Below are 14,778 nucleotides of genomic sequence, written 5' to 3'. Positions count from 1 at the left end.
AAACATGCCTTCTGACCCTTAGGTTTGCAATTTGATTATCTTTTGTTTGTCATGGTCTAGTTTGGCTCACTGGCTATGTCCAGTATAGTGTAAGGGTTATGCTTGGTCTGATCTTGTTGCAATGCCTTTCTTTTACAGAAAACTTGACAGTCGCTGCTGTTCCATAAACCATGTTATTAGAGGAAAGTGTTAAAGTAGCAGCCCAGCTTGATGTTCCCCCTAGTAGAAAAAACAGGAAACCTTGGGCACTAGTTTCAGTGAAAAGTAGTTTTCTGCAGTTTTTCCATGTCTTCATCAATTCCAGTGAGGACAGAGGAGGGAATTTTATTAACCTTATTGATTCTGACTCAGAGGCGTAATTACTTTCCAGATCTTTATGGGCTATATTAGTCTGTCAGCTTTCATTTTTTGGTTTTCCTCCCTTATTCCCTCAGCTTACACTTCTGTTCTCTTTGTCCTCCTGTCTTCCTAGTAACTCCCACCATTTATGTTTTTGCCCTTTTTCTGCTATTACTGTTGCTGGATTCAGTAGCTGCTAAGGAACACTCTTTTTTTTATAAGCCATCTGCTAAACCTGAGCAGAGGGTGCAGGATCCCTGAGGTTTCTCCTGCAGAATTTTCCTCACCTCAGTGCGGTTGACAAGTCTGTTGTAGCATACTTTGAACTTGTCATGGTATCTTCTTCCTGTGCTACACTGGAAGATGTGCAGTTACCAACATTTGTCTTTGCTTGACACAGTGAATGCACAATTAAGAAGTGTTTTTTTTTTTTTTTTAGACAGCATGTCAAAGTAAAACACTGAAAACACTGTAAAAGACAAGTCTGAACTGATCAGAAAGGCTTATAATTTATTGAATCTGCTGTGTCTCTGGTAATGTCTGAATTGCAGAATTTCTTGAGCTTGACATTACAGCTGATGTGTTCTGGATGGGGTTCAGCAGACAGGCCCCTGAGCTGTGTGAGGAGCAAATGGTGAGGACTGGTGTGCTAGTAGGAAGGTTTACCATGGTCACACTGGTACTTTGCTGAAACCCAGCACAGGGAGCTCCTTCCCAGGCTGTTGGGGAAATGAGAGGGATTTTGAGATGTTTCAGTGCCTCTCCTGCCCTCCAGTGCCAGGAGCAGCCAGTGCCTTTGGTATGTTCTGATTGTCTTTGCAGCCTTTGGAGTTAAATGTCAACATCTGTTTGTGGTGTCCCACTGTCAGCAACCTGGGTCTAAGGTTGAGAGGATCCTTTGAAATAAAGCACTTTTCCCTCAGGAGGACTTTTCCTTCAGGAATGTGTGGAGAGGGGCATGGCAGGCTCTTACCCATGGCAGAGCTCTGCCTCCTCTCTCCTGGAGGGCAGGTGCTGTTCCCCTGTGTTCCCCTTGCTCCAGGTGTGCTGTTGCTGCAGGGAGCTGCATCTTTCTGTCTCCAGGGGTCCTCTCTTGCCACCGTGGAGCAAATGGCCATGGGCAAGGGGAACTACAGCTGCAGGCAGGGGAAAAAAGCAGTGCAAGGCATTATCTGTGTTGCATTTCATGAGCCTTGCAGAATGCTCTCCCAGTTAAGGTCTGCCCTGTCACGTGTTGGTCTTAGGATGTTGAGTTTCCATGTTCTGTCTGAATATATAATGCAGTGAGCATTGGGATTTTAGTGTTCTTTTAAAACCTTGCAGCTCCAAAGATTAGGCAGCGCTGCCGAGCTCATTTAAAGGCCTCGTGCTTTTGCTGTATTGCAGAGCTCTTAAACAGCCTCCCAAACGAGTGGGGAGGGATGGGATAAAGGACTGATGTGCTCTGGTGCCTCAGGCCCGTGGCTACTGCCAGAGAGGCTTGTTTGAACAAGGCAGGCATGGGTAAGAGCTGTGTTCACGTTTTCTGTCTTCCCTCAGCACCTTCTCTTTTTCATTTTTTGCCAAGAGTAAGCTCTTGGGAGTGCTGTTGTGAGTAGTAATTCTTACAAGAGGCATAGAAATTTAAAAGCTAAAAGGCCTTGAGGAAACACAGGACTTCACTTTTTTTATTTTAATTGCTGAACGCGATACGAGCATAACTTCGATGTTGAGAGCACTCATGTTTGTGGAAAACTTACTGTTCTATGCAAATATCTGGAGATTTAATTGGTATATGCACCATGTGGGAATGGGTTTTTACACCATCTATCTTTTCCCTGTGTAAATCTAATCTGGATCCTGTCTTGTCTATGAGGAAATCCATTTAGTGTTGTTTATGGTGCTATTAATGAAAATAGTGCTGTCCCTTTTGCATTCATCTGTTCAGATTGTTCCTTTTCACATTTTCCCTCCTGCAGATAGATATATGGCTGTATTAATTAAGAAAGCATGTCTGATACTGTTATTTCTGGCTATGGTGTTTAATTAGGAAAAAAAAAACCACCAACAAAAAACTCTGTTCTGTTTAAAGATGTGTAATTACAGAAGTTAACATATGTTATGTCACATCAAAACCAATGTCTGAATTATGAGTGGCTCGGAACGAACGCTCAGTAAAAGCTGCAGAAGCACTTTATTGGCTTGATTTATGTGACTGCCTTGCCTTTCCTGAGCCCTGCAGTGAGGATCTAAATGTGCTTCTACCCACCTTTGTGATACCAGGCTGTGGGCTTAGAGTAGTTCAGATCTGAGTGGTGAGTGAGTAAATATTTTCTGTCTAGACCTGGAGTAAGTCCTGTGCAGGTGAGCAGTGGGCTGGGAATGGGCACTGGAGGCTTCAGCTGGCAGTTGTTTCATGTTGCTCTGCTCAAGGATTAGTGTCAGGGAGTTGACCTAGTGCATCTATCCATGGGTTAAACATCTTATCCATGTTCCAGCAGGCTTGTTTCTCCATGGGTAGCGTCAGCAGCAGATGGTTTGCTGGTTGTCCAGATGTGGAGGCAGAGAGCTGGTGCTTGGAGGGGTTTGGAAGATGCCTGGGAAAAGGCAGAGCTCAGTGGGGATGAGCTGGGCTCTGTCCTGGGCCGACAGGTGGCAGCTCACAGTCAGAAAAGAGCATCTCTGGGGGAGGCAGCCCTGCCTCGCTGTGTTTTACAGCAGTGCAGGCAGCACGGCCTTTTCTATTCCAGTGCCTGCACAGGGCACAGTGAATTTATTAAGGTAAGGATTTATAAGTCTTAAAGATTCCTATATCAGTAGGAATAGTGTAGAAAGTCTAGATGAATTTGCACAGCAGAATGTTTCCTCTGCAGTCCTGCTAATGGCATATCGCTGGATCTGCAAGGAATTTTTCACTAAATCAGTTTTTGGAGTTTTAGTAAATCAAAATGTATGAGCAGAGCAAAATCTATTCCATACCAAGTCACTAAAATCCTCAAATAGAGCAAGCAGTGGAAAAAATGCTCCCTTCTCTTATGTCTGTAAACACACTGGTGCCTGTGTTATTCTTTGATGAAGTATTTATATGATGAAATACTTGTTTAATTTCTCTCCATCCACTGTTGCTACACCTGCTCTCTGATTTCTGGTAACGTGGGATTGCTTTGTATTTCAAACCAAAAAGAACAACTTCATTTCTGCTGTTGAAGTTGAAACTTCTAAATCTTTAATTTCTCTCTAAGCACATTGCATGCAAGTTGTTTCCTCAGATGTATGAAATGTGGCTGAAAATTGATAAAGCGCTGTGTCTTTTCCACACCCTCCTTTCTCCCACCCCTTATTCTTTTCCTCTGAGTACTTTCATATCTGATGGCTTTTTTCAGTTCACTGTATTTCATGACTCTGACTTGTCTGCTTAGAACAATTCTGCCAGGAGGACTTTGGCAGGATTGGGGGTTTTTTTAATGCACTTGCTGCATTGTCTAACCACAAGCCTATTCACACTTTTTGGGAATGATCTGACACCTTTTTTTTTATAATTTGACTTGAAATAGATTGGGATGGAATGTTTAGGGCAAAATTTGTGTGTTAAAGACTGAATTCTAGGCTGCCTTGCAAAAATTATTAAATATATACTTTTGGGACATAAACCATGTTTAGGTCTGACTAAGCCAGAGGTGTATTTGTGAGCCTGGGGTAGGTTTTGTATTTCGTGAGCTACCTTAACTGGGATGGTGATGGGTGGTGTCTTGGGAGGTGTATTTGTCCTGGGGCTTTGCTGTTTATTTCTCCTGGATCTTTTACCACAGGAGAGGTGGTTCTGCTGAAGTGTGGGCAGGGTGATAGTTCAGAAACTGGCTTGGAGGGATCTTGTGTAAATATATGCTTGTCACTTTGATCAGGCTTGTGCTTGCTTTTCTTAGTCTTGCCAATGAGTGGATACTGAAAACTTCTAACAGCAGTACTTGGAGCTTTTAGGATAGAAAGCTCCTTTGGGGTGAGTTATGGTGGGAGTGAAATGTGGAGCTTCATTCTATTTTCTGTTTAATCAGTTTTCCTAAGTTACACTGCTCAGGGGTGCTCTGGCAGGTCCACATCCCCCAGTTTGACCAGACCAGCTCAGGTATCACCAGTGATGGGAAAGGCCTCAACGTGGTGATGAGGGCATTGATGTTTGCTCATGTGACTTTTGAACCTCAGGGCTGTGCCACCAATTCCTCGAGCTGATCCAGGCACGTCCCTTCTGTGAAGTGGAATCAGAGAGAAGCATTAATTGCAGCAAACAGTTTGCAAGCAAAATGCTTCTCTGGGGAGTGGCTGTGGAATGATCTCTTCCAAAAGTGGTATGGAGCATTCCAAGTGTGGGAAGGCCATTGGGGTCTCTGGGTAGTTGCCTTGGCTGCTCTCTCTGTGAACTGGACTAAAAAAATATGCACTTCTGTATCTCAGAGTGAGTGTAGGTGTGTACCTGGACTGCTGCATAGATGAGATAAATTCACAGTGATACTCGAAGCAAAGCCTGTAGCTTGGGCTGGTGTTTTAGTGATTTTTCACCCCCTGGGAGAGCAGTAAATAGTCTTAGATTGTAAAGATGGGACTGGAAATTGAGGTCACAGTATAATATGCAAGACCTTTTTTTTTTTACCTTGTTTACTTTATGCCGGGCTAAGTATTTCATAGCAAAAGTAAATTTTTTGTGCAGTTTGTGAAATAAATAATGGAGAGATCCTGTTAAAAATGCATTGGCTGGCTTCCTTATTTTAATATTAATAAGGCAGGTTGCTACAATAAAATTAGCTCTGCATGGTGTTTGTCACTATACTGCCAAAGCAATCGAGTCTAATGCCATTCCTTCCTGAAATAAATCCCCAGGAGAGCAGTATTTGTGCTGTTCTGAAACCTCTAACCAGGGAAGTTGGAGTAGGACTGTAAATTATGGACACTGCAGATTTTAATCTGGGATTCCCAAGTCTGTCTTTGGCCTTGTGGCTTTCTAGCTGCTTATGTGAGGTGTTTTAATGTTCTTTACAGGTGGGTTTTCTCTGTTGCCGTGACTAATATCCAGCTGCTTGGCTACCATGCTAATGGGCAGCTTGGTAATCATATCTGCATGGTGTCCTGGTCCTGAAACCTTCCTGGCTGGGGCAAAACAGTCTGAGCCATGGAGGTCCTTGGCTTGGACTGCAGTGTCCTAGGACACAGTGCCTTGGTTTAGGAGCCTGGAGACAAAGGAGCAGAGGAAGAAGAGGGATGTTGGAGTTGACACAAACTCTTTTTTCTTTTTTTTTTCTCTTTTTTTCTTGTTAAAGATGAATCAGTGCCTTTAAAGTAGAAGCCCTTTACCAGCCCTGCACCTCTATGATTTATAGCATTTGTTTATCTGAGCCACAGAGCAAAAGGGAACAGACCTGTGATACTGATACAGTTTGGTATGTGACCAGAACAGCATTTTTGTGCTTATGAATAATAGGGACACTCATTGTAATAGAGGCCCTGTCAGCTGGAGATATTTAGGTTAAAACAAGTGTTAGGGGGTTATTTAATCATGGTTGTAGACACACTTCTGTTGAAATCTGCATTTTAGGCAAGATTAAATCTCTTCATTTTACAGTTTGCATTGTTAGTTTAGGATCCAAATTGGAACTACATTCAAGCTTTGCCTGCCAACTGGATCTTTTGAAGATTTTACTGAACGTGGAAATCTGTGAAGCAGGGAAGCACATATGCTTAAATACCATCAAGGTCTGTGGGTCCAAATATCTGCCTAAGTGTTTTCTTGCAAACAGTCATGTTTCAAATAGGCTTTAAAAATTTCTACTTAAAAGAAATGTCTTGAGAATCTAAGAACTGGGAGACACTTTGTTTCAGAAAGGCAAACATCCATTCTGAATAACCAGGTCTTTGCAGTTCTGTATTATTTCTACTTCTTATGACATGTTGTGGTGAAAATGTTTGGAACAATGGATTGTGTTTATTGTGTGTAATTCCTACAGAGTGCATGAAATGGAAAGCTCTACTTTAAATAGTATTACTGGCATCAGAAGTAAAACTACCCATGTCTTCTTCCCCTTTTAATTTGCAATCTGCAGGAGTCTTAGCTGCAAAGGGAGAGATCTGTCTGTACATGTGAATGATCTCTTTGTGCAAGGGGCTGGGGGAGGTGGAATTCCCCGTGTTCCTGGAAAAGAGATACAACAAATGTGCTGCAGGAGTTTCATGCAGAAGATGAAGGTGTTGGCTGTTGTTGGGTTTTCATCTGCAGCAGAAGGAAAGTGGGACAAGATGAACAAATGGAAACTCTTTGCTTCTCTGTTCTTCCTTCCAAATTACTCTAGAAAAAGGCAAAACAAGCAAGACAGATGATACAACTGTAGCTGGGAGTGCCTCTGTGGAGTCCTGGTCTCTGCCAGCTGCAGGATTTTTTCTTTTCCTCAATCCTACCAGACGGGAAATGCTGGATGGAGAAAAGAAAATAGCTGGGCAAGCACAGGCCCACGATTTTGTCCCTACATAAGTTACTGATTTACAAAATGGGGTCTCAGGAAGACACTGCAGGAGCTAAATCTGTTTTTTATATTCTTTGACATATTAGAATGCAGTCAAAATACATTTTTTCCCATCTGGGTAAAGAACATGCTTGCTGTCTCAGGAACACTTTGTCTTCCTGGGTATGGAAAATGAAAGATGAGAGGGGAGACAGCTCACCACATCACAGCTGAGAAGCTGATATGTATTCCACACTTCTCTACTTGTTTAGGCTGTTCCCAGTCCTGTGTTCTAATTTCTCTGTGCTGCTGGAATTGACTTCATTTAAGGGTGATTTCCTTCCTCTTTGGCCTGTATATCTTGTATGTTCGCTAATGAATGACTTGGAAATATTGAAACTAATGAAAACCAATCTGGTTTTCTTTCCTGCTTTCAGTGTGAAGATGATCTGCCTGAGAGCCAGGAAGGCACAAGTGAAGCAGGAGCTGAAGGCAGAGTGGATGTTCGATACCTGCAGTGGCTGCACGGGAGGCTGAGGTTGCAGTGGTGCAGTTTGCATGCTCAGCACCAAGAGCAATGCAAACTTTTGCACAAGGTAAATGATTCTTCTAACTCACTATGACATAGTTGATTATTTATAAGCCTTGTCAGCTAGGGCTAAATGTACAAATTATTCTTGTTTGCTAGTTCTGCATTTTCTGTAGGTAAGAGTGAATCACTCTGAATATAAGCACCTCTGTCTTTCCCCAGTGTGGCAGAACCATGAGAAAATGTAGTATGTTCAGTGTTTGTAAGGCTGTAATTGTATAAAAGTCTCTTTTGCAGGTTGGCACATTAGTCACTTCTGCAACCAAAGACTGCTGCTGTTTTTCTCAGAAAATACCTGGTAGAAACAAGACAGAGCATTCTGGCTCCCCAGACAAGAAGTAGCAATGCAGAACTATAAGTTCACTGGAAATGTGGATTCAAAATGTTAAGCATAAATATTGAAAGTAATAGCAAAATAAAATGCAAAATCTCTCTCCAAAGTACTAGGGGACATCTCAGCAGAACCCAAAATTTATCTGCTTTTAAATCAGGAATCAGTAATGGTCCCTACACTGCTAAGGTTCCAGTTATCTTCTCATTTATGAGTGTTTAGATGCCTGTCTAATCACAGATATCTGGGAGCATTATATCTGTTTAGGATGGAACCAGCCTTCAGTCCCAAAGTCAACAGTGGTGGGGACTCCAGAAACAAATTAAAAAAATACTTCTCTTAAGTTCTTAAGAGAGTCCTAAAAGTTATTATGTATTACTTTCCTAGGTCCCCCTTTTCCATTTATATCTCATTTAAATAACTTAAATGGAGACAGCTATTACTGTTCTCAAAACCTTCAGAGAAAACCTTTTTTTGAGACTAAAAACGGTTTGGGGAAATTTCTTCCCAAAATACACATCAAAAAGTTGTCAGAACCATCTTCACCTTTGAATGAAGATGCTTTCTTGGTTTTAATCCTGTGTCTGACAGAGCAGTGCTAAAAACTATAATGAGGTTACATTTTGTTCTTTCCATGAGCTGATTGCTAGGGCAGGTGTCTGATAGACAACCATAGTGAGTGTGTGCAGCATCCAAAATAACCTTTTGCATTTCACTGACCACTGCTGATGTGCTTCCCAGGTCTGGGAACAAAGGGGGCAATTCCCTCTAAGTGCCCCTGCAGTCCTTGGCTTTGTGCACTTGATCACAGACTGTGGTGGGGCTGGGAGGGGTGAATCTCACATGAAATGATTGGCATCTCCTCCCCCTGATAAACTACCTCTATTTAAGGTATGCTGGTTTTTCTAGTAGGTGAGGCAAATGCCTCCATAACTCATCATCAGTGCTCTGATTTATGTGAGACTTGACAGTAACAAATCATTAGGCAGCTCCAGTGCCTCAGCCTGCAGTTAATGAGGCCAAGGAAGAATTAAGAGCAGGTCAGACCTGGGGCTGGAGTACAAACAGAGATATTCTCAGCAGTCCAAATGAGGCTCTGAGGTAATGGAGAGATGTGCTGATGGGGCAACATGCTAAAAACTTGTTGGCAGGGGAGATGAGAGATGATGACCCTCCTGTGGAAGTTGTACTTTGAAATAAACTTGGACTTTTTTCCCCCCTTTTTGGCTATCTAAGGCAGAATGTGTGCTAAAGTTAGGACAGTCAGACAACTGCAAGAGGCAGGTTAGTTATGCTGCAGGTCCCTGGACCACGATTTCCAGAATCTGGAGGAATAAGCAAGAGGGAGGTCTGTGTCTCTGGTTATCCAGTTTCCCAAAGCTGTCATTACTGCCTTCTCCAGCTGTCATTGCTGGGTGAAGCTGAAGGCAGCAGTGGTGCTGGTGGTGATTGTCACAGTCAGAGCTGCCACCATGGGGGTGCACAAAGGAAGATGGAACTGAGCCCAACTCCTCCACATGTGAACCCACACTGGCATTATGTGTGCAGCTGTGGGAGTTCTGTTCAGAGCTGTAATAAAGTGCAGTGCTCTGATTTATACTTTAGTTTGAATTAAAAGCAGGAGAATAGAAAGGTAAATGTGACTTTGGAAGGACACCATTACAGTGCTACATTAATGTTAGCATTTAGGGTAACACAAAATATAAGATACTTGCACAATTTAACAGCTGTATAAACAATAATTGATATTTCCTGACTCTTTCTAGAGAAATTGCTTTTACCACTGCATTAATTTCAAAACTTTTAAACTATTCTATGTGTTAGAAGACTGAACTGACCCAGTATGACCTTTATATGAGCTGCTGCTTTCCTCTAATAAACCACAAACACAGTATGCAAAAGGCTAATGACTGTTATGTTTTTTAATTATGTTGGCAGATTTACAGAGGGCTTTCTCTACAAAATGATAATTAGGCTTTTACTCTCTCTGTTTAATAACGTAGCAGGTTATGTGTCTCAGCTGTGGAACAATCTTATTTACTGCTCATCAGGAGCTAGAATTTTTGTCAACTGGCGGCGACACTTCTGCAGCTTTCATTCTGTGACTCACACGGGCTCTAAAATGCCATTTTCTCTGTTTGGGCCTTTCTGAGAAGAACACAACACAGTTGGAAAAAATGTTCTTACTCAGAAGATGACTGTTCTTCCTTCCACTCTATTTTTTAGTATGAATATTGCTGTGCCCTCTGTCTACTCCATCCTGCCTGCAGCCACCTGAGGTTGATGGGCTGAAGTTCTGCAGTCCCCAAGAGAGGGAAGCCTCTCTGGAGCTACAGCTGCTCCTGTGCTGGGAATTGCTTGTTAGGTGGCCTGCCTGCTGTTCCTCTTTGCTGGCTGCTCTAAGGAGCTGCTGTTCAGTGACTTCAGCTCCCACAAGGCATGTTGAAGCTCACAGAAGCACACATGTCCTGCTGTAGGAGGAGGACTTCCTGAGGGAAATCTTCACCTCTCTGTTTCTGAGGAGGTTTGCAGCCTGAGGCAATGAGCTGTTGAATAACATTTTAATGGCTTCTCAACATGGACAGGTTGGTTCACTTTGAAAGTATAATGTAGTAATACCATTCTAATTCCCTGGAAATTCTCAGTGGTACATATTTATCTGGTGTGCCTTCAAATGCATGGGAACGTGGAGAATAAATTCCTGTGTTCAGGCACGTCTCTTGGTTCCTTCTGTTCTCTTTCTTCTTTCTGTCAAATGCCAGAAGGATCTGTCTACCTGAGTTTTGATCCCTCTTGAATTCATAGGAGAGAGCAGTTGTTTTTATTTAGTCTTTGAGTTACCATTTTGCCTTAGAAAATGTGAATAAGAAGCCTTGCACTGTTTCAGCAAAACAGGAAGGAACCTGTATAGTTTAAAATATATTTCATTTTTGGGGGGCTCTGTTAAATGCACTGTGCCACAATTGGCATGTTATAAAAAACAGAGAAACAGATGAGTTTCTACAAAACTGATGGATATCCCAGGGTTATTTTCCATCCTGAAATAGTGGAGGGTTAGATAAGGCTCAGAGATTTTTTTTTAAGGAGGTGGATATCTGATTGTGAGCTGTGAATATGGGTTAGTAAGAATAAAATAATGTTAAATGGAATTCTCTGATAGAAGAAGAGTTTAACATAACTGGAATTATCAGATCATGGTAAAGCAACAAAAATGGTTTCAATCTGCTTGGAAACTAAGAGCAAGAGTTGTATTGTTAGTAAGAATGCAGAGCAGCACTGGGAATTACTACCTACAAATTGAGTGGTTTCTTGTGCCCCTCTAAGGTGTTAAAAATATAAAATAATTTATCTGTTAACAATATAAAATAATATGTAGTGGAGTAGATTGAATGGGTTGTATCTGAGGTAGAAAGAGTAAAGGACAAGGACAAAGTCTTGATCTCTGAATAATAGAGGGCAGGGACTGGTGCTGGGTAATTACCTCGTTGTCAGTAATTTATGAGTGAGCTAAACTGCAATTGTTAGATGCATCTGTATCTTGACATGAAAAATCTACCACATTGCTCTGGGAATTGCTACCTTGTTTATTTATATATTTTTTGTCTGTTTAGTTTGAAAATCTTTGCTTTTTTCCCCCTAAGGTGAATTTGCCATTAGATCTCAGAAGCACATTCTTTAATGCAGTACAATATTTTCCTCTCATGCAAATGTGTGTGAACCATGAGCAAGCCCCCTTTTCATCTTCTCTAGGTGAATTAGGCACCCTGCAGGGAGAGCAGCTTGAGTGAGCTCAAGGGCATTTAGGAGTTGGTGCTGGAAACTCCCCAAAGTGGTGCTGAGTGTGGGGGCTGTGCCTGTGCTCTTTTGCAAAGGTTAGTGTGAGGTTAAATCAGAGCTGCCTCCACCTGGGGTATTCCAGTGCCAAGGAGCAAAAGCTGGGCATGTTCTGCCTCTCACCCTCTCACCTGCTGCTTCTGCTTTGGTGCTCTTTTCCTCTTTAAGCCTTGTTTATCTTCTGTTAGCCATCAGTAAGAGAGCAAAAATATAAATACTGGATTATTTGGGTATCCATCCAGTGTGGTCTCAGGGGAGCACCTCATTCCTCTGTTGTTACAGCTTTACTGTGTTTGTTTTGGGCTTTACCCAGGGATGCTGCTGCCACCTGCCTTGGAGAAGGGGCTGAAATTCCCGGCTGGGGCCCAAGGGTTTGGCAGCCAGAGTTACACAAGAATGCAGCAGGGAGAGAGGAGTGGCAGAGGAAAGGAAGAACATTGTGTGGGGAGGTGCTCTTTTATTTTTAAACTCGCATAGCTCTGCACATGTGACAGATGGTTGTCACCAGCAGTGAGTTTTGGGAAAGGAATGCTAAAATATTCTGAAGTTTCATGGAAGGGTTGATAATTACCCAGTGCCTGTCAACTTTAAAATAGTTGTCAATACCCAAGTGTGTGATAAAGTTCGTATTAGAATAAAGGAAGAAAAGCAGGAAACATTCTCTGTCTTCTGGCAGAAATATTAATGAAATATGAGTGATTGTCTGACAAATGTGCACTGCTATCTTGTTTGGCAGCTGCAGTTATTACAGTTACAAAGGGATCAGCTCTGAATAGGAGGAATTGCTTTTTATTGTTCCCTTGACTAACTTGGGAAGCTTCTTCATCGAGTAATTGATGATACTATCACCAGTGCAGCTGGGACAAGGTCTTGGTAAGCAAAAGCCAACAGTATAGAGCAGCAAAAGAGAACCTTACTGTAACTAGATAGCATTTTCTACTTAAAGAAATAAAAATTATTGTGAGAGTGTACTTTAGCTCAGTTAAGACTGCTGCTCTCTGTGTAAATGGTTTCTCCTTTCATGCCATGCACCCAGCCGTGTGTGCTGTAAGGAAAAAGACTTCAAGACAGGATGAAGACAGAACCCTTCAGTTTTCCTGTGGCAGCAGTGGTTGCAATTCCTGCCTGTGGTTCTGGCAGTGCTACCAGATGCACCATTTTGAGAAGTGGTTGTGGTGCCTGCTCCTCCTCTCCATTCTGGCTGTTGTATTGGTGGTGGCACTCACACTTGTCCATGTCCACAGGAAAGGCTTTGTGAGCGCTGGTCACATCACCCTGCCAACCCACACAGCTGTTGGGTGGTAGTTAATGATCTTAATGATCTGCTCCTTGCACTGACAACTGTCTTTTAAATCAATCTGTTCCAGATCCATTTATTCACCAGTGGCTCCCACATGGACCAGAACCTTGGACATTTCTCTGTCACAGAAGCAGATCTCATTAGACATCCAGAGAACTACAAGCAGGTAATGCTTCTCCTGTAATTCTTGGATGCTCAGTATGCTTTACACAAACATTGTGAAGACTGCATTTCTTTTAACATTTTTAAACTTAGTTTCCAGCAGAAATAAGGGCATATATATTGAATTTTCAGTTTCTTCACTTATTTGTATTCACCAAATTTGGTTTGATAAAACATAAGCCCAAAGGTATCAGGGTAAGTTTTATAAAACCTGATAAACAAAAAGTGGGAAGAGACCTGACTGAAAGTGCCATGGGAGAAAAAACTTGTAGAATAAAACACTCCAGATAAGTTGGCTGACTTGCTGTATCCTGCTTAACCACATCTGGGCCAGTCAGGCACAGTGTCTGCCTGTGGCCCTGCCTGAGCAAGACAGAACCTCTTAGGAAAACATCATTTTCCCCAGTGTACTGTTTTACCCCAAAGGATAAATTCCTACTGCTCTCAATTACTCAATTATCATAGGTGTTTCAGTTCATTATCTGAAGTAGTTTAATTCACTTCTTTTAATGCAGTATAATACATTTGTTTTTAAAAATCACTTTCTAAAAGTTCATTCAGTATGAAACTGAAACAAGATGGAAATTTCAAGCTCATCCCTAACAAAATCAATATTTGGCAAATTTCTGCAGTCTGTTCACACCTGTTTGCTCAAAGAAGATATTCTTTCTGCTGTTTGCTTAAGAATGAAAGTGGGCATTGTAAATATTCTGCACAAAGAAATTCAGGAAAGTAGATTTGAAGGTGGGAGGATAGTTTTATATTCAAAGCCCCTAAAGTAAAGTGCATGTTAATCTTTCATTGCTGAGTATTTCTTGGATGAACAGTTCATATCCAGCCTCTTGGTAAGATTCATCTGTTTAGAGCATTTTCCTGGAAAATTACTGTTTTTCTGGAGCAAATGGCCTTAAGTCAGCTTGAGATTTCTTTTTCACTTGTGCTTCACAGTGCCCCTCCTGTGGTTGGCTCAGCACACACAGCAGCACCTTGCTCTGAAGTCTGTAGTCTTCCAGATCTTAGCAAATGCCTGTAAAGGTCTGGCAGGCTGTTATTTTTTAGAAACTTCCAGGCTCTGCAGAGGGACTTTGCAACGACCTTTTTTCCCAAAGCCTTACCCTGAGCATGTCACTGATCTGTTGCAATAAAGCTTAATGGTACTCTTGGTATTTGGTTTTGACTGCTTTGGTAATGAATCAGTCCAGGAGCTTTTCCTTACATTCTGCTCCCTTTCCTGGATGCCTGCTCCAGGTTTTCTGTTCAGGGGAGGCTCAGGATAAAGTGGAAGGAGTTTTTCTGTGCTGTGAGCATTGTGGTTAGGTAGAATGCTGTAGTCAAGAAGGTTTAGTGGGCAGCTCTGTAGTTTAATTAAAATGAACAAAGTCTTCATTCCACCTTTCCCAGGCTTAAAAAGCAAATACGTGAAACGAAACCAGGGTGATGACTGAGAGGCAGGGTGACAGAAGATGTTTTCTTTAAATAAACTACAAGTGGCACAGTCTGTCTCCAATTTCTGGGTCTGACAGGTGCAATCCCAAACAGCTTCAGCTCTAGTGCATGTGTGTTGGAAATTCCTTTCTTATGTCGCTTATTGCTCGGACTGATCCAAAATTGGAATTATTTGTCAGTATAATCAGCTGTGAAATTCTTAACCTCTTAAAGCTCTCAGACATATTCAAGAAAGGAGGTGTTCTAAGCTGCTCTCTTGAGCCTGATATTAAAATAAACAGGAGAAATTGCAGGAAGCCAACACTTGAGTATT

At 42.0% G+C, this 14,778-nt stretch overlaps 1 protein-coding gene across 2 annotated transcripts in view; it reads left to right on the top strand.

Annotated features, from left to right (window-relative positions):
• Positions 1-14,778, top strand: part of TEDC1 (tubulin epsilon and delta complex 1) — a 70,137-nt gene that overhangs the window by 12,141 nt on the left and 43,218 nt on the right. For both annotated transcript variants that reach the window (XM_071435701.1, XM_071435702.1), the window contains exons 4-5: positions 7,241-7,399; positions 12,925-13,023. In XM_071435701.1, the coding sequence (XP_071291802.1) occupies positions 7,241-7,399; positions 12,925-13,023 (258 nt within the window). The remainder of the gene's footprint in view (positions 1-7,240; positions 7,400-12,924; positions 13,024-14,778) is intronic.

The sequence above is a fragment of the Agelaius tricolor genome, unplaced genomic scaffold, assembly GCF_023055355.1.
Source record: "Agelaius tricolor isolate 1412-34295 unplaced genomic scaffold, bAgeTri1.0.p SCAF_11, whole genome shotgun sequence".
Classification (NCBI taxonomy): Eukaryota; Metazoa; Chordata; class Aves; order Passeriformes; family Icteridae; genus Agelaius; species Agelaius tricolor.
The sequence above is the reverse complement of the archived record's forward strand: the minus strand, read 5'-3'. Positions and strand labels throughout refer to the sequence as shown.